The sequence below is a fragment of the Patagioenas fasciata genome, chromosome 3, assembly GCF_037038585.1.
Source record: "Patagioenas fasciata isolate bPatFas1 chromosome 3, bPatFas1.hap1, whole genome shotgun sequence".
Lineage (NCBI taxonomy): Eukaryota > Metazoa > Chordata > Aves > Columbiformes > Columbidae > Patagioenas > Patagioenas fasciata.
The window spans coordinates 15080481-15102834 of NC_092522.1; the positions used below are offsets into that span (position 1 = coordinate 15080481).

Consider the following 22354-nt stretch of genomic DNA (forward strand, 5'->3'; position numbering starts at 1 on the left):
TTGCAGAGCTCATGGCAGCCTCCCATGACAACACATTCAGTACTGCTAGAAAGGTAATCAAAGCAACAGACTTCAGTTGTATTGGAGGTTTTTTGTTGTGTTAGTTTTCTTGTTCTGTTTTTATAGCATGTCTTTTAACACTTTGAGACGTCTCGTTCCATCTCAGTAATGGGGTTACAGACCCAGCACATCCACCCCATACATTCACACTCCGAGAGTGGTTGTTTCAGAGGCACGGATGATGGTTCCTTGCACAGCATGCAGAACAGCCAGGCAACACTGCCTCCCGCCAGAGTACTCAAGACAGGCTAGTAGACTCAACCAACTCACAGGGTTGGTCTCAATATAGTTGGCAAACCCCACATGCACAGTAGACCTCAGGCTTTTAGTACAAAGGGAAAAGCTCTCTTCAAAGGACATGGCGCTATAGCTTGTAGTGCAGTGTTGCAGGCCCAGAAAGCCATAGCTATCTTTTCTTTTGTCAGGATGTTCATCTGACCTTCCAAGCTTCTGCACTACCAAACTAACACACTCCAGACTACAGTCATATCTACCACTCTGGCTGGAGCCTTTGAAGTCTGCCATCCATTCAGGCCATTATTGTGTCTGTTCACTAGTCAGTCCCTACTCTATTTTGGCTTCTTCCAACCTGAATCATTCAGTGAGAGCACATGAGCTAATGCACAGTTTCAACTGTGCAGAACCACTTCCTAACCCATGTCAAACAGGCTAGGCAAAACAAGAGGCAATACTGTACAACAAGACACAGAAGCAGACAGACTTGAATGGAAGCAAATACAGCCAAGAGAAGATACAACCACCCAGTTTCATATAAGCTCTTCACCCAGCTACAGCAGGACTGCTAGTAACACTCATCAGCTAAGTATGCAGAACAAGCACCACTTGTTGAAATGCTAAGCCAGATTTTGAGAACAGTAGCTTCTTGTGTATGTACAGACAATATTTCAACTGAACAAACTCAACTAATTAACTCGTTTCTTAAAGTATGAGTTAAAATGAACAAAAGCTAATTCCTGTTTCCCTTAAGTACAGAGCTAGCAGTTGATGACCTATTTGCCCTGCAGCGTAAGAGCATGGGAGTAAGAACAGTCAGCTCAATTTGCATACTATGAAAACAAAAAGAGACAGCCTGCTTTAAATGCAGGTTCCTCCTTTTAAGCACATTAATTGAAATAAAGTACCAATAAGGTTGCCTTTAAGTTTCAACCCAAGTACACCTAGAGCTCATTAGACACATCATTCACGTTCTTTCATGACAAAAAAAAAAAGCACACACTAATTGCTAAACTCATACTGCCTCTAAACCCAATTAGATTTCTGATCAACAAGCACTAAATGAAAACTAGTAATTGCTTCTCTGGACAGTGGGTTGGACACAGACAACTGCACATAGATGCAGCACAACATTAAAGTAAATTTAAATCTAATTTGCTTTTTAGTGGCTTAAGATTTCAATGATGAACAAAATCTAAAGAAGTTACTTTTACTAGTGTTGCTGGCTCTTATGAGTACTCCTTCCACTTGCTCACAAGGAGTGACAAAGACTTCTAAGTCTGTACACGTTCAGGCTGGTGGTCTTAGTATCTTGTTTGTACAGAAACCTGCACTTTGCTAGAAGTCCAACTTTAAATCAAAACTTCTACTACCCCTAAGCCACTTCAGCTCTGAGCATCCCTGAACAATTTTTCCTGGTGCTCTACAGACACCACAAGTTTGTGTCCATACAAAGTGGTTCAAATCTCCCCTTCACAGTTCAATACAGATGCATGAAACATTCCCTCACGTACCTGAACAGTAAAGTAAGCTGAAGTGGGCTACACTAACCTCAAACCATCTGCCTTGAATTCCTGTTCTACCTCCACAGCCTGAGGGAGTTCACAGCTTGAATCAAAAGCTTAAAATAAGTTAACATGAGGAAACTGCTGTACTCCATTTAAATGTAAGGTATTCTCTCAGAGCTTCACCTAGGAACTTTTCATTAAAGAGAAAGCAGACAAACTGTTTAAACATTTCTTGTTTTGGTGTAGTGAACTGAGGGAAATGTAGACATGTGTGAACTGAGTTCCAGAGCACAGAAAAATAGGTTAACCTTCAAACCTTATTTGGACAAGGTAAAACATTGCGGCACATCTACACAAAAAAAAAAAAAATCATTAGATTTAAATCACAAAACTGTCCTCCTCTTTCTACAGCAGTCCTACCCGACGCAATAAACTCACAGCAAGGCCCACATGAAAGCTATGAGGCTGCCACAGACCTTAATGCATCACTGCTTTCCTATTGCTGACTAGCAAATACTGCCAAGTAGCTCATTTTAAGGCCAGAAATAATTAAATGTTTTCAATATTTCAGCTATAAATAGGACTGATGAGCTAAGTTCCAAAGACTTGTTTGGATATCCAATAAGACTGACAGAGGAGTAGGGGAGGGGGGAAGATGCATTTAACTCTCTCTGTTCCTTCAGGAAAATGGGATGTTAAGGGACAGATCTGGAACTGTCACATAAATTGTGAGCAAAAGTGAGAAGTACCTAAAGCTACAATTCTGCCAGAGAAGGAGAGAAAGAAGATATTCTGATGACCTAGATACCTATGAATCCTATGATCACAGTTAATCAAACAATAGGCCTGCCTATTCCTAAATGCTTTAAAAAAAAAAAAAAACACACACAACAAAAAACATCGCTTTTCTGTTGAATGGTCTGGACTGGATGCATGCAGGAACACACAGCTCTTCCATAGCTATGCCGAGTACTGATAAGCTGGTGTTTTGCATGCTCCATTTAAGGGGACAGAAAAGCTAGAAGGAGACTTCTTTATAATGAAGAGCTGCAGCAAAAAAAGTCAGCTCTCAAATTCAGCTATTTTCAAATGCATACAAGAGAATACCAATAAGAAGAGACTAAGAAGCAGCACAAACCCTGACACAAGCTAGTAAGTAGCAAAAAAAAAAAAAAGACCCAAAGCCACACAACAAAAAAACTTGTATATTAAAAAGGATTTATTTTCTGAAAGTACAGCATGAACCTATTAAGAAAGATGTTTCTCTATAGCTACAAGGAAAAACTTGGAGGGTAGGGATAGTGACAAAGTATGCTTCTCATCCTTCTTTCACTCTGCCTAAAACCCAGAGCTATTATTAGCACACTCACTGAAGGACCTAACAGGATCTCTACCCACAGTAAGGTTTACCAGTATTTTTCCAGCCCCCTCAAAGAATACTGCTTTAGAATACTAAGACTAAAGCAGATGAAAGCACTAAAATGCCTCTTCTTCGCATTTTCTCCCTTTTCTTACCCATCCCCCAGGTTCTTGAGAACAGGAATGAGAACACACAGGATCTGACAGTGCCCTAGTTCACCATGGGCTCTCGAAATGGCAAGTGAAATCTCATTGTGAACACTGCAGTCTAACCAGATCCTTGCAGGCCACACAGACTGAAATTTGGCAGACTTCTGCTTATATTTCAGGGTGATTTTATTTAAGGTTGTTGCTCACTGAAGAAGATTCAGTCAGTATTTTGTAATTGGTTTAGACCATAACTACATTTTACGTACCTTGTATGTAAGCCTTGTGTCAGCAGCTGATAAATTTAAACAATAAGCTAACCCAAACCAAGATTTTGAGTGACAAGGACAGGGAGAAAAGAATAAGTGAGAGATGCCAACTGCAATTACCCCACGTTTGATGTTTAGATTAGCAGCCAGAACAGGTTTAGTCACTCAGCTGCCTCTGTACCATGGCCACAGAGGAGCTCAGCAAAGCAAGCACTCACTCTTGTTGTACAGGGAGGTATGTCAAAGGGCCCATTTTCATCCTCATTTCCAGGATATGCAACCTGTCAGTCAAGACAGCAAAAAGTTTAAGGAAACAAAGCAAGCCAGAGAAGCTTTAATTTTTCCTTTTTGATCACACCATGCTTCTTACAATCTCAAGTGTCTAAGCAATAGCCATCTTTTAGCACAACCTCCAGTTTACACTCTGCTTTCCACCTCCCTTTATGTTCCTACAGCTAAGAAAGCCTTCCATCCAGCTTGTCCAGCACTGAAGTCCGTAATTCTGTTTTCACAAGAAGTTCTACCTTTCATTACAAAAAACCAAACAGCAGTACAGGGGGAGACTGGGTTTACCTTAAGAAACTGCCTTGTCTATATCAGGTAGCTAGCAAAACTGACAAGCCCCACACAAGTCACATTTAGGGAGAATGGAAAAAAATGCCAAACAAACAAAAAAACCAACAACAACCACCACACAACACACACCCCCATTTGGCATGTGGTCACTTTACCTGCACTGAAGACTTTTTTTTTTTCTCTCACACAACTACAATAAAAGTAGTTTTCATCATAGTCCATGCTACTGAGTACATGGATAAAGATACCTGGGCTACCATATCACTTTCCTATAATGAACCCATAATAACTGATACAGCCACCTATCTATGTCCACGTACTTCAGAGCCCCACATCTATCTTCCACAACTCCTGAGTCTCTGCCAGGCATCACTGCTACTGCTGCACAAAAGTCCCTTGCTAAGGCAACAGCTCAAAGTACATTTATTCTGCCAACAGGACAGTGCCAGTAACTGCTTCCTCTTCCTCCATCCTCTGTTGCCTCTTCAAGCTTGTTGCAGTAGCACAGCTGAGTCTTAACCCACTCACTCACCCACCCACCCACTCACACAATGGCTCTCCCATGCTTTCCCATTTCCAGCACCATGCAGTACAAACTGCCTTTCCTGCTCATTTTGCCACATATCCAACACTGCTGAGAGTCAAGTTAGCTAAACAAACAAAACCAGCAGAAAAAGCAAACCAATACGAATCGTTTTCTGCGAACTGCATCACCTCAGTAAGAGCCCAATGAGCACTAGAACTCAAGACAGACAAAAAGCACAGTCATGTAGCTTCATCTGCAGGGCACAGGGTCAGTCCAGCTGCACTGGTTAACAGTACAGGACTTCTGCCCTCTGTGTTGGCACCACTGTCCCAGGTCCAAGCACAAACTTATCTTGAACAAACAAGGTGTTGTGCTGTGCACTCTACAGCCTCCAAAACAGCTGCACCAGCACAATTGAGGAGGAGGCACAAGCTGCTTGACCAGGCCCTGGTGTCAAAAGAAAAGTTCAGCTTTGTGACTACAACCTAGTTAAGCTCAAACTTCTCCAGACTCACAAGTACAGTTAAGAAGCATGTTCATGTGGAGACTGACTTAGTGATATGTGATAATACTGCAAAGATGGGTAGACAACTGGGCTGTAACTGGATCGGACTGCGTGTTGCCAAGGATGTGTCCAGGTCTAAAAGAGTTCAGATTTAGGCTGGGCTAGCGAACACATTTGTTAACCTTCACTTAACAACAAGGTTTCCTTCCTTTGCAAATGGAGGTTAACACTAGTTTCAGTTTTGTCAACAATACAGGCTAGGATGTGTAATTGATGAGAAGACCTTGAGCTTGGCATAAGCCTTCCTGCACTAGAGGTGCATTCCCTTGAACATTCACTACTGAATATACTGTACTGCTAAGAACTCTCTCTACTGAACAGTAGATTAGAAGAATTTCTATTTCAAAATCACCACAGTTGTCACAAGGATGCTGTAAAACACAGTTTAATAGCAAAGTTCCATGCAACAATCACCTTGGTAATCAGTTCAAAGGGCTCAAGACTTACCTACTTACCTAAGCTTCTTTAATGTCATTCACGACACTTGCTACCACAGAAACCTTAGCCACCACTAGCAAAACAATGGTCTTAACAACAGGAACATTTTTCATTTTTAAACAGCATTTTCCTGGAAGGGCCAATGCCGTTGTTACGTGTATGCTAAGGGCTGCTGGCCAGTCAAGCCTAGTGGTGAGTATATAGCATTGAGGGGTAAAAGAAGAGAGTAATCCCAGAGGTAAAGCAAGCCACACCATCCACCTGAAATGAATAAACACAGAAGTGGAGTTGGTTACTACATCTCTTTACATCAAGTTCTTGGACTAGTCTGAATACATCTAAACAATCTAACTGCTTTTCTATAGGACATTACACCATACCACATGTTGAGACTACAAATGGTTTAATGTCCATCTTTCATTTCAGTGGAGAAGGAAGAGGGAAATATAACTGTTTGAAGACAGTATGTTTAACACCTCCAACCAACAGTTTAGTCTTTGTAGCTCGTATTTTTTGCTTTATTTTGTGGATCCATTAAATCTTTCCTTAGAGCACATAGAGGACAAACACTGAGCAGAGAAGTCCAGGAACGCAGAGATAGCAGTGTGCTGCTCTTTAAAGCTTACAACAGCTTAATCTTAGTTCTAATGCACTACAGAAATAAGAAGTCAACAGTAGTTTAGACTACAGAACAGCTCAGTTTGATATTCCTTAGTTCAGAATTATGAAGTATTTAAGAAATTATTTCTCTTAAAAGCAAGATGACTTCCTGTTTCAAGAAAGTAATTTGGTTATATCAAGAACTCTAATTTTTCTACAGCAGTCATTTTCACTACTATTTTATGTCTAAGCAATACACAAAGGAAGCCAAGTTTCTGCCTCCACACCTAGCAGTTCAAGTGCTTCAAGTGACTGTTCCTCCCCTGAAATTAGTACTGTGGTGATTTCTGTATTAGACAGAGGCTTAACAGAGGGCCCCTTTCTTTTCCCAGTTTTTTAAGGTTTCCCAAGTAGATCATACCACACAGACCAAGATAAATGAACAACCACAAGCAAAAGTCAGAAGACCCTTTCTTACATTCACCTAAGGAGCTGAAAATACAGAAGGGGTTGAGGAGGGGAGAGGAATAAGACATACCATGCATGCTTGCAGGCAGTAGTATCATAGGATTTGGCTTACAGAGACAGTTAAAATAACTGCGCTTATTCTTCCACTCAGCAGTACCACCCTGTTTGAGAAGATAAGAGGTGAGAACAACTTTTCCAAGTACACACAACATACAAGAATTAGTTCTAACATGTCAGTACAAGCAGTTGACACATTCTCCAACAGGTTTCTGTAATTTTCAATCCAAGCAAAAAAAGTCTTGATGTCCTGGCATCATCATACAACATGTTGCACAAAAGACGCTTCAAATATTTTACCGAGACCAACAAGAACTTGTAAATTCAATATGACTATCTCTGAGACAACGGTGAAAAAATGCATCATACTTCGACACTAGCTACAGACTGCAATCTGATTCTGATCTCACTTAAACAACAACTGCATAAGAACAAACGAAGTTCTACTCTCAAATATCAATTTACTGGAAGTTACATTCTACAATCCATGTTTGTAATCTGTACAACATTTCATTAGTTCAAGTCTTCAACTCCTCTGCCTTCCAGGTTTTGGCTTCTATTCCAGTCTCTTAAGAGAAACCTGCCAAGACTTGCAGTAGCATACAAACCCCACCTTGTCACACAGAAATCACTGGTATGTAGTGCTGAAAATGCAATCAGTCATTTGCTTATTGTCTGCACTGAAAATAAAGCTTCAAATACATCTAGAACAAGAAAAAAAGATGAGACATGTCCTCTCCTCTCAAAATATTCCTCATACCGTACACAAGCTGTAAATAGAGGCCGAGTGATCGAGCTGTAAGCCGAGTCCTTTCCCAAAACGCACTTTGTGCAGTCTTACAGCTTTGACAGCTCTCTTATCTATTCCTCCAGGATATAGAAGGGCATTAAAAGAGGCTGGTCTTTATAAATCATTTCTGCAGAGGCCCAAATGGACTTCTATTTCACATTACATTTGATTTCCTATTAGTCTTGCTCGTGAGTTCATCAAGCTGGCATCAAACGGCACTTCCAATGCCTAGTTTACCCACATTCACTTAGTTAACTTTTGTAAGACTGCCTTGGATGATATATGGCTCAGTAATGCCATGTTTGATGGCAAACATCCTGCTTTACATTTTTCCAGTCTTAAAGAGGAGCCAAATACTAACCATTATAAAATTACTATAGGTATTTTTTTCTATTTAATTAATGGGAAAGGCAGAATATATTTATTTAGCTTCATAGATCACACTGAGCACAAAGATCTACTACTCTCATACTCCTCAAGGAATAACATCCCCATGGAAAAGCTGGAAGTGTCAGTGACAGACTCCAGGCAAACTAACTAGATAGCTTTAGGATATCTAAGTGCACAAACAACCTTCTACAGAAGTATTTCATTAAGTGAATTTACCAGCTATGGCACTATAATAATATATGTACATTCCCTCACAAACACAAAGAGGGAGGGTAAGCTCCTTGCTTTGTTGCAGAATAAGAACTCCAGTTAAACACCAACAGGTAGTTACTTGCCTGGCACTAATTTATAGCCTCGATCTTCTCCAACTACAGAATAGAACAGCTGTACAGCTACAAAATACAATTAGTGCTACCTTCAAGTGTTAGGAGATAAATTCAGTCCAATAAGAATTAACAGTGGTGGAGGAAAGATGTGTCTTCAAATGCCTCAGATTTTATTCCAGGTTTCTTAAAAGAGCAGAGGATCAACTTCCTAATTTAAATGCCTTCTTACTTCCTCTGATTTTTACATTGTTTTTGTTTCAAAAAGTATGCTTAGCAATCACAAAATCTTGCTTTCCTGGAAATAAGCACTACACAAAATATATTAATTTATTTCGGAAATGAACAGAAGTTAAAAGGTCAGACAAGTTACCTACCAATGCTCTCAGAACATTGGTCCCTATTATGTATTAATTCGCTGCTAGAAATGACTTTATTATGACCCTTAACCTAATAGAAATCGTTCATTTCATATCAGTCATTTTTCTGAAGTCTGCAATTTCAGTTAACTGCAATCTGAACAAAGTTTTCACATATATTTCAAATTTGTTTATCTGTTTGTTCCCTTGTTTCAGATACAAATCCCAGCCCCACAAATGTATTCATGTAAATCCAGTCCCTACACAGCACTATCACCTCAAAATGAGATATAGGATGAGATAATAACTTTCATGTCAAGAACAACCTTCCAAAACCAAAGAAAGCTACTTTCATCTTTCCTCATGGACATCAAGAAGTTCAAGTTGCTGAAAATGTTTCGATAAAGAGACCCAATCATACTACAGTAAGAGTACTTATACATATATAAGTACTTCTGAAAATTTCCAGTTGTTCACAAACGACAAATGCAGCCGGCCTGCCTATGCAGAAGCTTAGAAAATATTTTTGTGCCTTGTTCACTTTAGATAGTTGAGATTAAAGACAAAACTTGAAAATACTAATTATTAGTATAGTAAGTTTGAGAAGTGAATGCAGGACTTAGAAAAAAAGTTAGAAAACTGCACTCAAACTGGCAGCCTGCAGATCACATTGTAGGCAAAGTATGCAGCAACAGTAAAAACAAGAACACAATGCAGTCTGGTTTTAAAGTTTAAAACCTCCCATTTGAAGACTGCCATGCCAGGATATCAAAAATCATCCCCAGGAAAGGGCCTGTTCATGACTGCAGTGCAGTAACAAAAGCAACTTCAAACCTTGCCTTACATAGAAAAGTTAGATTTAAGTGAGAGTTGGCAGTTTTCCTTATGAACGTCCTCGGAATAGTTAGAGACTTTCACAGACTGTGCCAAGACGTACAACAGTCTACTAACAACAGCCACAAAGTTAAAACTAGTTTTATCATAGCGCTGAAGTGAAACCTGCAATCCAGCTTGCACTGGAGACTAACAATGCTGCAGTTCACTACCAAAGGAAGAAGAACACAATATTTAATTTACCTGCATTTCTGTCTGCTTATTACATCTGTTTTTGCAGCTGAACAAAACTCAAAGTTGCAAAGGATGCGATACCACCACGAGGAGATATGTGCTCCTCTATTGCTTTGAAGGAAAATCCCCAGACCTCCTCCCAACAGACCCACTCTTATCCAGTCTAGCCAGCTTGAGGTAGCACCCTTATTCTTATTAGGACTAGAAGGAAAAACAATCCCCCATCCATCACAGTATCTTGCTCCAGTCAGTGGTACTTTTATTAGTCTAGTCAGTAAGCAAACAACAATCACCGATATATAACCAAAACACAGAGACTGTAGTTGGCAAAAGGTATTTGAGAAGTATCAGCACTTTTGCAAGATCTGGTTCAAGCACGGCTGTCCATCCAATAGGAACAACAGCAGCTTGGCCTCCTAAATGAGGAGAGACTACCATATTTAAAGAAACGCTTTTACGATAGTTCAAGCAAAACGGTTCTGTGCTACAAGTATTTCAGCAATGTCTTTAAGTTGCAGGCAGGTGAACATGGAAAGGAAAGAATACAGCCTTACTCAACCCCCTTCATACTTTCAAGGATTACTAGTTGAAAGACTGCAGAGCTATTGCTATTATTTGAGGAGGAACATCACCAGTGACTGTAGGGTAAGCTAGAACATAACAGCTGTTAAGGAACACTTAGTAATGGTACAGAAGGAGTTATCAGACTGTCCCGTTATATCTCTTTTCTTGTAGTTATTCTAATGTACGACTCTTTTGTATTTCATTGTACAGAAAGCTCATCTGCAGGCAGGCACAGACCATCCATGGCTGCACATGCAGGCCCTATCAATTAAGTTGTTCCATCCTAAAGCACGCAAGCAACTTAACAGCAACATGGGCATGTTTCCACTACTAATGATGACACAGCTACCTTAAAGGCCATTTATAAGAAGAGTGCTGGCACTTTTATGACCCTGAGAAAGTTATGCAATAGCCTAATGCTCTGAGATTATTCAGCTACACAGTGCTGAAAACACAAAGAACCATCAAAGAAAATTTGGCAGTACTGGAGGGGAGGGGGAAACCAGCACCCAAACAGTAAAGCAGTACCATTTCCTCAATTTCAATCTCTGGACTCTTAAGTTATTAAAATCATAATGCTGCCAAACACAATCAAACATTTCCACAGGTTCAGAAGCTTGCCTTTTCTGCTGTATTAAAAAAAAAAAAAAAAAAAAAATGAGCAGAGTAGCCACTCCGCACCTACCAATTTATAGTGGTTAGACTTCCCAGTCTTTAGTTAGCTTGCAAATGAAGCAATGAAATCAATAGCGCACATGACATCTGCTAGATTTTGTTTAATCGTGCCCAGTCCAATCATTCTGCTTCCAAATCAAGCAAGAGTTATACAACAAAGATGTTAAAATAGTTCAGTATTCTAGTGCAACGCTAAAAACCTCACAGGATTCAACTGAGTGTTCAAGTCAGTACAGTACCCACAAGTCTCAGATTCCCCTCTCACAGAGTACAGCAGAGAGAGGGTTACAAGTTCTCAGCTTTTAAACTATTATTGAGAAACAACCGTATTTTAAAAAATTAAAATATAAAAATAAAAAAAAGACATAGCGCGCAGACTCCAGCACATCGGAGGCTAAACATCAAGCCAAAAACATGTCCCGTCACCACCAGAGGATCTATCACACGCAAGACTAGCGCTGACAGTGGAGTAGGCTGGGGTCCATATGGAGGACGGGCCAACGTGGACCAGCCATCTCCTTCCCGCGCCGCCCGCGGCTGCTCCCTCCGCAGCCAGACGTGGCTCCGAGGACGCAGAAGCCCTTCGGGCCGCCTCGCTCCGGCCTCGGGAGCGGGCCAGGCCAGCGCCCCGCGGCCCGGCAGCCCGCCGGGCGGCACCAGCCGCATTCCGGGGCCCGCAGCCCCCGCTCCTCACGTGATGTACACAGGGGCGGGCGGCCCGGACACGCCGCAGGGGGGAATAAGGTCACCGACCGCCGGCTCCAGAGCCGCACTCACGGCATCCCTCGCTCCCGTACGGGCCGCCGTCCGCACGGCGAGACGCCCTGGCCGTGCAGGGAGATCGGGGTGACCCCGCTCGGGAGCGAGGAGCGGCCCGAGCAGAAGGGCCGCCGCGCCGGTTCCCCCGCCGCCCCTCGAGGGCAGGCGTCGGGGCTGGCAGCCGCCCCCGCCATTTTGATGAGGGGGGAGACACCGGGACCTTCCCCCACGCCGCCCGTCGTCAGGTCCCACCGCACAGCCCCGCGCCTCCCGCGGGCAGCGCCGCCGCCCGCCCCAGGGGGCGCGTTACCTGCCGGGTCGGGCCGTTGGCGGGCCGGACCCGCGCGCCGCGCCGCGTCCCTTTCCGCCATCTTGTCCGGGTTTAAAATTAACTCGCTGTGACGTCAGAGCTCCGCCGCGAGACCTTTATCGCCCGCCGGCGGCGGCGGCGCGCGGGCAGGGGCGGGTCCTAGCGTCCCCGGCTGCCCGCCCGAAGAGGGGTGGGGCTGCGCAGGCGCAGTCCGCGCCCCGCTGCCCGTCGGGGCGGCGCATGCGCAGCCATTCGCCACCCGCGGCGCGAGCATCAACGGCAGCTTCACCGCCCGCCCCCCACGCCGGGTCGCGGGGAGGGGAAACACAGTTCCTGCGACAGCCGGAGGGGCCGCCCCTGCGTCTGAGGGCTGTCGCTGCTGCGGGAGACAGACGTATCCCCCACCCGTCCCCCGCCTGACCAGGGGGCAGGTGTCTCAAGGCTCCGCAGGCAGCTGTCGAAGTGACGCTGGGCGACGACGGCCTCGGGGGCTGGGAGGGCAGCAGGGTGTTTGGGGCGAGGAGATGAAGGTGGCACAGCAGGTGAGGCCAGTGGCACGAAATACCTCCGAGTGGGCGTCCTTCGGGAGCCTGCACGCCCTCAGCTCACCCGTCCCGCCACAGCAGCCAGCCCCACACCAGTGCCACCCGGCCCAGCCCTTAAGGCAACTTGATGGCGTCCAGATATACCTGCACTCCACTGTCACCCCTCTGAAGCCTTGCTTCCCTTTGCCACAGGGACAGCCAGGAAAGCAACCCAAGCACTCTGCATTTCTGGGAGTAACACCAGCTCCTCACTCTCAAATTCTCACTCGATGTGGCACTGGTGCTGCATTTGGGCTGGAAACACACTAAAGGACAGTTCTGAATCAGAACAAGCCACACAAGTTCCCAAGGGACCAAACATTCCTGCTGTTTCTGGGTTTTGTAAGTCTTTTTTCTCTAAACCCAAACAAACCTTACTGCATCCTTTTAAAAGGCCAACTGTTAAAGCTCTCTGCCTTTGCTGCACAAGGGTTTTAGGTCTCTGAGATTTCCTATTGCTAAAGATCATGTAAACCTTCACAGTTAAATTGTTTGGTGTCAGCTTGTTATAACAACACATCTGTCTGATAAATCAGCATGTAATGTGGGCAATACCTTTGCAAAAACCTACCTCAGCGTGGTAATGATCTCTTTAGAAACCGTTTTTCTGGAAGTCTTGAGCTATGCTAACTAACTCAGTTCTGGAGGTGCAACTTTTGAGTGACAACAATATTAAAAACAAGCAGAGTTTGGTTCTGCTTAAACAGAGGTGGAAGAAAAGGTCAGAAGAGATCTTGAAAGCAAAAACCACTGGGCTGTCTTGGCACCTGGAAGTGGTTTCCAAACCTTCTCCAAACCCCACTTCCTGTCCTTCAGTACTGAGGTGGCACATAAAAGTCTTCCTAACATTGGTGCTATGCTTACAGTGGCAGTCCTTGCCACAGATAGTGTAATGTTAAAAACACATTAAAAATACATTTAAATGTCTAAAAAATGCCATAATCACAGCAAGTGAGAACTGCACAAGGATACAATGATAAAACTGATATCATCTATTCAGTCTAGTTATGCCACTTGTCATAGTAAAATATGCAAAGCTGTAAAACTATCAAGAACTTTATTATTCTTGATTTACATCAGCATAAATGGAAGCAGGGTTCAACCCCTTTGTACAGAAGTGTTGGTATGAATGCTAGGAAAAACACTGCCATTGGCTGTTTGCAATGTAATACCCTCTACTTATTTGGGGAAAATGAGCGTGTCTTTACCTGTCCTTCTAACCTCAGCACAAGTCAAGAGGAAAACCTTTCCTGCCGTCAGAAAGAAGCCAGAGCACACTCTACATACGGAGGTATTTCAGAGATACACAGAAAATGAGGCAAAGGAAAATACCTTGAAGTAAAATTCATTGGAACACTGTTAACTGACAGACTTAAGCTTTGGCAGCTCAATATGAAAACTAAAAAACTGTGGGAAAAAAGTAGTAAAGAAGTTTCCTAGTTCTGTTGTTAGTAACCAGCCTTATTTCTGATCAAGTCTGGAACAGTTTACAAGGAAAAGCATTTAAAATAGTGCATATACAAACAGACAGATTTGTGCTCCATGCAACGGGATTTGCTGCTGCTGTAATGTGACAACAGAAGTTGAGAACTTAGAGGTCAGAAAGCTGTTCAACCTTAATTCTGTCTTTTGTATGTTTGCAGGAAGGAAGGAGATGTTTTCTGAGCTGAGGATTTTGCTATTAACATGTTGTCTCCTGGCTGCAAAGGTCCTCCATCTCCACCACACTTTCCTCTGAGACAGGCTAAGCAAGGAGTTAGCACTGAAACTGCTTAAGCCAGCTGTGGCTCTGAAAGGAGCTTGGGAGCAGTTGCGCAAACCACTGGCAGGCTGTGCTGGGACGAAACCGCTGGAGCTGGAGGAAATGTCTTAGTCGCAAGTGCACGTTGGGTCAGTAGTCCCCTCATCCAGCAAAGGCACAGTTTTGTGCTACAGACAGCATCTTCTCCTGCATTTGGCCATGCTGGTTTAAAAAAGTCTGCTGTTCCAAGCTTGTCTCAAACCCACTTTGGGCCAGGCAACACAACCAGTATCATCATTGCACTGAGCCAGCTCTGCCCACCGCAGGGGTGCCCCAGCCACTCTGCTGGGAGAGCTGTCCCCTCCCGCAGCTGGGAGTCAGATCCACCACAATGTCCCCTGGCCTTCAGGCAGCATGGCATAGCAGGGTACAGGACAGCTTCTGATCCACGCAGGCAGAGACTCCCACTAGACACTAGGCCAGATCAGGCACAGACTCTTTGTGCCTTCCTGTGTAAAATGCTTCCCTGTCATCTAACCTGTGTGGTGCTGCTGTGTTTGTTTAAGGTGACCTTCATGAGCCAAATCCATTAGCCAAACACCCTCCACTGAATATGAATGCAAGCTAAATACCACTTCTGGCCAGGGGAACAGAGCAGTCTCCCATCCTGAAGGGCTGAGGGTCCTGGGGTGAGCTGGAGAGGTCTCTCTTGGTGGTACCACACTTACCAATATCTTTTCTCATCTGCTTCAGGCTGAAGAGTTCAAACTAGTGACAGACTGATTCTCAGGTCTTCCCTTCAGGCTATGCAGCATTGCAGGTGGCTGAGAACTGAGGACAGACAGCCATGAGATAAAGCCAGTTCTGGTAGCCCCCACTGTCCACAGCACTGAGGTGCCTCTGACCCCTGGATGTAGTCCCCAGGGCCCCCTGCTTCCCAAAGGATCAGCCCTGCACTGGGACCAGCCAGGGCAGAGGGCTGTTGTCTGCCCTCCCACCACATACCACCATGGGAACTGCATCATTCAAACAAGGCTGAGATTTCCTAACAGCCTCTCATGGGGAAATCTGCCTGGATCTCAGGCTTGCTCCCAGAGGCACCTCATTTTGTTTTTCTCTGAGAGGCACCCAGGCACCATGGGCTTCATCTATTCACAGCTTCCCACCTCCACCAGCTGGAGCCCTTCTCCCCACTGCACAGTACCAGTAGGTGTTGGAGGCTATGCTTCCCACCCAGCCCCTGCATTCTCTGCAGCTGGATCCTCCCCTTTATTCCATCTTCTCACCACTAATCCCCACACACTGCCCACATGCAGAAACATGCTGCTTAGTCCTGCCTGGGCTGGTTGGTGTTGCCTCACCACCTCTGTGAGGATCTCAGCCCCATAAAGCAGGCAAGCTTGCTTTCCTAGGCGTATTTTCTGATGTTTGCCATTCCCCAAGAGCATCTCCCTCAGATTCAGGGGTGCCTTCTTGTCACATAGGTGATCTAAAAGTTACCATGTGTCACTAGAGAGTGCCCAGCACCGCCCTGAGTTTTTAGCCACCTGTGTGTGTTTCCATGACCTGGGGCTCCCTTGAGCAAATCCAATGTGGGACTCAGCATGGATCCAAACCTGCTTCTCCTGCAGGCTTTCCTGCAGAGAGTTGGAAGCAGAGAAGCTGTTGGGAGCAGAAAGCAAGTTGTAAAGGAAGAGAAAAAACAATTTACCAATCTCCTGAACTTGCAGCTGTCCCACATACTGAGGGGACATATCTTTTCAGCTGGCAGCATGCATGCTCAAGAGAGCGTCCCCTTGCATACCACTCATTTATAGCAAGCCCAGTGGGAGACATGTCCTATTCTCCCCTGGTGATGACTCAAGAGCTGCTCCTCTGGGGAGGAAGGATGAAATAACGTTGAGTTTTAGCTGTTGTCAGAGCAGCTCAAAGCATGTTGCTAGGCACCAGCTGCAGGAATTGCCTGCAGGTGCTTTCGCAGGAGGGGTTGGGCCAGTTTACTGGGCTCTCCCAGTGCAGCCCCAGTGCCAAATACCTTTGAAACCAGCATAATCTGTTCTCAGCCTGAAGGAGCTATTGCACAATCTCCCCAGAATTTAAATTGGGTGGCAGTGGGCAGATTCTGGAGGCATGGTTGTCTGTGCTGTATGTCTGAGTGGGGCTCTCTGGGGTACACAGCCTGCCTGTGGAAGTTGCAGTCTTGCAGGTGTGAATGGGAGCATTCTACCCCATCCTGCCCTGTCTTCCCTTATCAAGGTGATTGAAGTCTTCAAAGGATCAGATGGCTACATGGTTTTCTTTGGCTCCTGTAAATGAAGCTCTGTAGCCAGCTGAAGCTTTCATGTGCAAGTGTTGTCTCAAACAAGCTCCTGTCATTTGAGCCTGTATAAACACAGTGTGATTTCCATCTCACTCCTATGCAAGAGCACAACAAGATGAGGCTGCTTTTAAAGCCTGGGCTAGATACTGACTCCCGTGGAGACTGCTGTGCTGCTTAGGGTGCCAAAATACCTGCAAACCCTAGGGCTGCACTACTGCAGAGGTGACTCTGCCTATAGCCAGCATGCTGCCTCCAGCCTCACCCAGAGGATGTCTGCCTACCTGCTGCCTGTTCTGCAGTCATTTTTGACCTGCCTCTCTAAAAATGAGAGCAGCTTTGCTAGTGGAGAGTAGGCATGCACATTTTAAATGCCAGTATGGTGAAATGAGTTTCCATGCAGTCTTTAAACTGCTTTTTCTCACCTAAACTGTGTCCCCTTGGTGGTATTTCCCAATGGCTCTAAGGAGCTGTGAAGTCCACCACAGAGGAAGAACTTTTCCACACGCCCAAACTCTAGCAACCAAAGATCTTGTCCTAGAAAAGAGGAATTGTTCCAGTTGTCACCATGATGCCTATCAAATGTCTTTCAGAGATAATCACACCAGCCACTGAACCTGCACAGCCTCTCTGCAAGACACAGAGCTGTGTCTGCCTTGCTGGTACAAACAGCAAGGTACCAGGCTTCAGTGATACCAGGCTTCAGTCTACACTGCTAGTGCTTCTTCTGGATGGTGCAGTATGCAACCATCAGATTACCAGACACAATTTGGGATGAAAGAAAATACTCCACCATCACAGAGGCATCAGAGTCAATTCAGAGTCTCACTCGGAAAAATGCTGTGTAAACATTTTACTCTTTAATGTAACAAAACAAAACATTGCTTAGTGTGCTGTGGGTATCTACCAGGAAACATTCCTATCAGCACTGGCTGCAGCTTTCAGAAGAGGACATTTGTCCTTGCAGTTTAACTGATCTTTCATATTGCAAGCGAACTCCTCCTCTACAGGGCAAAGCATCGCTGTGTGATACTGATTTGAGTGAAGCTGTGCAGCTTTACACCTGGGGAGGATATTTTGCATTGAGCCCTGTGCAGGCAGACCTGACTCCTGGCAGCATGGGAATTAAGTATGATTGCCCTGGCATACCAAGGGTGCTAATTACACAGTGGAGTTCATTTACATCCTACATGACTCTGGGTCTTTTGGGATTTACAGGCCCTCACAAGGAGGCAGGTGGTTTATGACCATGGTTTCACATGACTTCTTCCCATTCAAGTCCAGACTAGCTGCCAAGGGATGAGTTGTGCTTAAAAGGGGGATTCTGCTGTGAATTCCCACAGCATCAGAGAAGATGAGTTGCAGCTCTCGTTGTCCTTTCGTGGAAGGCAAGCCCCCTCTAACACAGTGTCCCTCACACACCCTTGGATGAGGCTGCATCAGCGCATATCGCCATCCGGATGGGTTTGGATGCAATTTAGCCACACAGTCGCAGCCCACCCTGCCTAGCTCAGAAGAAGTTTTGGACTATAGCAGGCTGCCTTGCCAAGGAGTCAGTACCTCAAAGACATGACAGCTGTCAGCAGGAGCTGGTGTGAGACCCACTGACAGCAGCACTTGCAGGAAGCCCCAGGACAGAGCTGTGGGTTTACAAGAGGGCACCAGGGCCAGCAGCATCCTGCAGGGCCAGGATGACTGCTACACTCTGCTGTGAACCAGGTCTGGGTCATGATCCTTAACACCCTGATGAAACAGTCTGGATCCAATCTCTGGCATCAAATCGAAGCCTGGGACTGAGTCTGGGCATGAAGGACTGGACCAGCTCCACTATCTGCATTTTCAGGTTCAGTCAGGCCCCTGGGCCAAGCTAAGGACACAAAGAAGAATGTGCTATTTAATCTGGCTGGATTAACATGTGAATTTAGTTAGATTTAATCTACTCCCAATAAAATATAGAACACACTTTAGAAAAATCGTGTTTAATCTTTCTCCAAGCCTCTACCTATTCATCTGAGCGGGGGTCCTGAAGCTTAGCCATGGGCAATTGCCACAAAATGAGACGCCACCTTTCAGCAGCACCCAGAGGATGGGGCTAAGATCAGTGTTCTGTCCTCTTCAGATTTGCACCAGTCTGATTCAGAGATTTTTCTGCCACAAAACCTCTCTGTGTGACAGAGGTGAGCATGGCAAAGGCAGAAGAAAGTGAGGAAGGAATGGTCACGGGGGCTGGTACCTGCCAGCCGCAGCCGTGCTTCTGGCCTTGCTCGAGAGGCAGCAGGGCTGATGTTGATGATGTCCTCATGTTCATCTCAGTGCCCTCAGGGAATGTAGAGGCCTATACTGCTCTGCAGGCTCCAGGGCAGTTCAAGCAACTGCAGGTCTCCCCTTGCCAAGCTGAGAAATGCATTCCCATGGGCCAGGCAAGTGCATCAAAATAAAGACAGCCACTCTGGTGCCACCAAAGTGAAGCGCATGTATCCTTTGGGAAAAGCATGGTGACAGGTTGCTGCTGGGGACTGCTCATCGTGAGTATGGCTAGGTCCTCCAGGAAGAATGTACAGACACGGAAAGCACAGTGTTCCACTGGCTTTGACTACATCTAGATAGTTGGACAAAAGAAGGCTCAAGTGGCTCATCACAAAGCAAAACATAAAATGATTTGGAAATATTTATCAGGAGGATATCACCTATTTTGTGCAGTTCAAGTAACATTAACTTGCAAGAAAGAAAGAAAGAAATAGCAAGAGAAGGAGAGGGAGAAGGCATTTTATTCCTTTCCTGATTTTCCCTGCCCTGGATAAACACAGCCTGGCTGTAGCAGAGGGCTGGAGGGTTAGCTGCCCAAACGAAAGGCAAATCCATTTGACATCCAGGGATCATCATCATACCATCATTTGATCTCAGATTAAAGAGTGGATAAGCACCACAAAGGATAGATTAAAACATTTGGAAAGGTGTTAAGGAAAATCAAGCAATATTAAATCACAGAATAGCTGCATTAAGCTAGAATGCCTCCCCAGATCCCAGGAAGCCGGGCACCGAAGAGCCTGCTGGCAGGGACAGGCAAGCACACTCAGTGCCATGGCTCTACAGCATCTGGGGATTGAGTGATTGAGTATGGGAAGAGCAGGGCAGGGTCCTATCTGGGGCAGGTGAGCTGTGTGTGTGATCTGACAGAGCTGGCGATCCCACCCCAGCCTCACCAGTCCTGTTCAGGGCTCTCTCAGGATGGCACAAGGACAGCTTGGAGTCCCCACTGTCCTTGAGCAGCCTCAGGGATGGAGCAGAAGAGACCACAGGGGATCCATCTCATGACTCCTACTGGCTTTGCAAACAGCATTTTGTGAGGAGAGAAGCACCAGGGCTGCCATGTGACTGTCGCTCCAGATGAGGGACATGTGGCAGGTGCATGAAGCGCTTCACATCATCCCAGGCCCCCAGTGCTCCCGCACCAGCACTGGCCTCTGACTGCAAGTTCTTGCCACAGCCTCACTGTTTGTGGTACCTTGACCTGTGTGCAGGAGATGCAGAGCAAACCCCAGAAGCCCAGAGCATTTTCCTCCACCACCACAGGGCGATGCCGACGCCCTGCCTGCTCTGCCAGCACAGCATTCAGGGAGGGATAGCTTGAGCTTCTTCAGTGCTGTCAGCCATTCCCCAGCTTTTCTATTTCCCACTCACCCTCTGAGTGGAAAACAACAGGAACTTGCCCTGCCCCACATCAGTTTGTTGCTCTCCCTTACATTAAGGGGAACATGGCCACCTGCCAAAAATCCTATTAGGAAGAACTTAGCCAGTAAAAATAGGTGAGCTAGATGTAAATGCATACTTGAGAATGCCAACCCCAGGGCAGCAAAGCGTGGGCTCTGAGCGCAGTGTGGCTACTTCCTAGCCTTGCTTTGGGAGCTTTTGGGAGCTTTCCTCACCAGCGTGGTTTCTTTTCCTGGACTTGCCCTGTATTTCCTAGGACAAATCACCCAGCGCCCGCCAGCAACTGCTCGTTTGCAGCCAGCACTGGTCATCACTAGCCCTTACCAAAGGTCTCCCAATATCCTCCACATGCCTATTTTTGCTACTTGGTTCTGCAGCACCTGTTAAATGGGTGTCAGTCCCAGATAGGCAGAACCACCCAAAATTATTGCCTGGTTACTGTGGCACTAACCCGACCCCTATGTGCTAGTAGCTGCTGCATGGGATCTCAGCTCCACCTTTTGCTCCACTGCGGCTTTATAGAATGCAGAGAACAGCTGTGAGGCTGAAGGACACAGAACTGTGGTGGTTGGACACCAGGTCTCCACCAGGTCTGGGCAAGGCGCATCAGGAACTGGCAGCCGTCAGCTCCTGCTGCACCTTGCCCAGGCCCAGTGGAGACTCAGCACCCCAGTGACAAGCTTGTCCCCATCGAGCCACAGCATTCTCCTTTTTCTCACAGTGGCCAAAGCCACCTCCCCTCTGTGAACATCAGGCCACCAGCTTTACAAATAAGTTGTGCCCTTGCAAGGCTGGTGTTTCTGTCACCAAAAAGCATCTTGCAACAAGGAACCCCAAAGCAGCTGCTGGGAAGGGTCCAACTGCCCAAAAGCATGTAAGTGCTTTTCTTTCTTGTTCTTCTTGTCCAGGGGACAGTGGTCGTGCAAACTACAACCTGTTTTCCAGACAGCCCCACCACCAGCCGCAGCCACCTGGCAGATGCAGTGACCCCAAGTGATCATTTAACAGCGGATTGTATAACAGAACACGGCAGCCGTTACATTTCTGTCCCTGACCTCAGCCCTGGGACATCTCCCACCCAGAAAACTTCCAGTCTAATCTTTCAGACCTTGGGGGAGCCACCTTGGGCATCTGACGCTATCCTTCAGAGAGGAGTGATCAGTGGAGACTAGGTAGCTCTGGGCAGGAATGTGCTGCCCAACACATTCCAGTCCTGCAGAGGCAAGAAAAGGAGAGACCCTAATGCTCCACCAAGGGCTCAGGACTGGAGCCCAGACCTTCCTGAAATGCTCAGGTTGACCCTGCAAAGCCCCTCCGCTCCCTGGTATCCATTTAAATAAAGCACCACACTCACCTCTCCGTCTCAGGATGAGCTGTGCTGGTAAGGTGGAGATGGATGAGATGGCCTTGGGCAGGGCGAGCCAGCTCCAACAGCTTCCCTGGGTCCAGCCACACTGTCTCTGGGGTCTGGGAGCAGCTGAGCCCCCTGGGCCTGCCCCAGCAGAGGTGGGCAGTGTCTAGGTGGCAGTGGAGAAGTGCCCGCTGCTCTGCAAAGCCCCACATAGTCTACGGCTCAGGGTATGTCAGCCTTGTGGTGGTGTTGTCCCCAAACTGTGTTTCTCCCAGGAAGATGCTCTTTCATGTGGTTGAGCAGAGGAGATGGCTCAGGGCAGTGCCCTATGGCCTTCAGAAGGATGCTGCAAGGCTGCAAGGAGACAGGCATGGGCAGGCCTTGCTTATCACCGCTGGAAAATTGCCACCTTGTTCAGATCCATTTCATTCAGAAATCAGTAAAAACCAAGTTTTCCTGAAGCCTTGGTTGAACAGATGCAACAAGGACCTTGTTTCTGAGCTTGACTTCATCCTGCCCTGGCTCTAAGGATCCCCTTTCAGCCAGCCTCAGTGGCTATGAAGAACCCCTCCAGGATGAGCATGGATCTGCTGGGAAGCTGGAAA

The 22354-nt window shown here is 46.1% G+C and overlaps 1 protein-coding gene across 4 annotated transcripts in view; it reads right to left on the minus strand.

The window, feature by feature from the left end:
- ATL2 (atlastin GTPase 2) overlaps positions 1-12220 on the minus strand; it is a 37809-nt gene extending 25589 nt beyond the window's left edge. For 2 of the 4 annotated variants that reach the window (XM_071805847.1, XM_065834024.2), the window contains exon 1: positions 12046-12218. In XM_071805847.1, the coding sequence (XP_071661948.1) occupies positions 12046-12106 (61 nt within the window). In that variant the 5' untranslated portion in view covers positions 12107-12218. Of the gene's footprint in view, positions 1-12045 lie in introns of all 4 variants that reach the window. The other 2 variants (XM_071805848.1, XM_065834025.2) reach the window with 2 other exon arrangements.
- Between the last annotated feature and the right edge of the window lie 10134 nt (positions 12221-22354).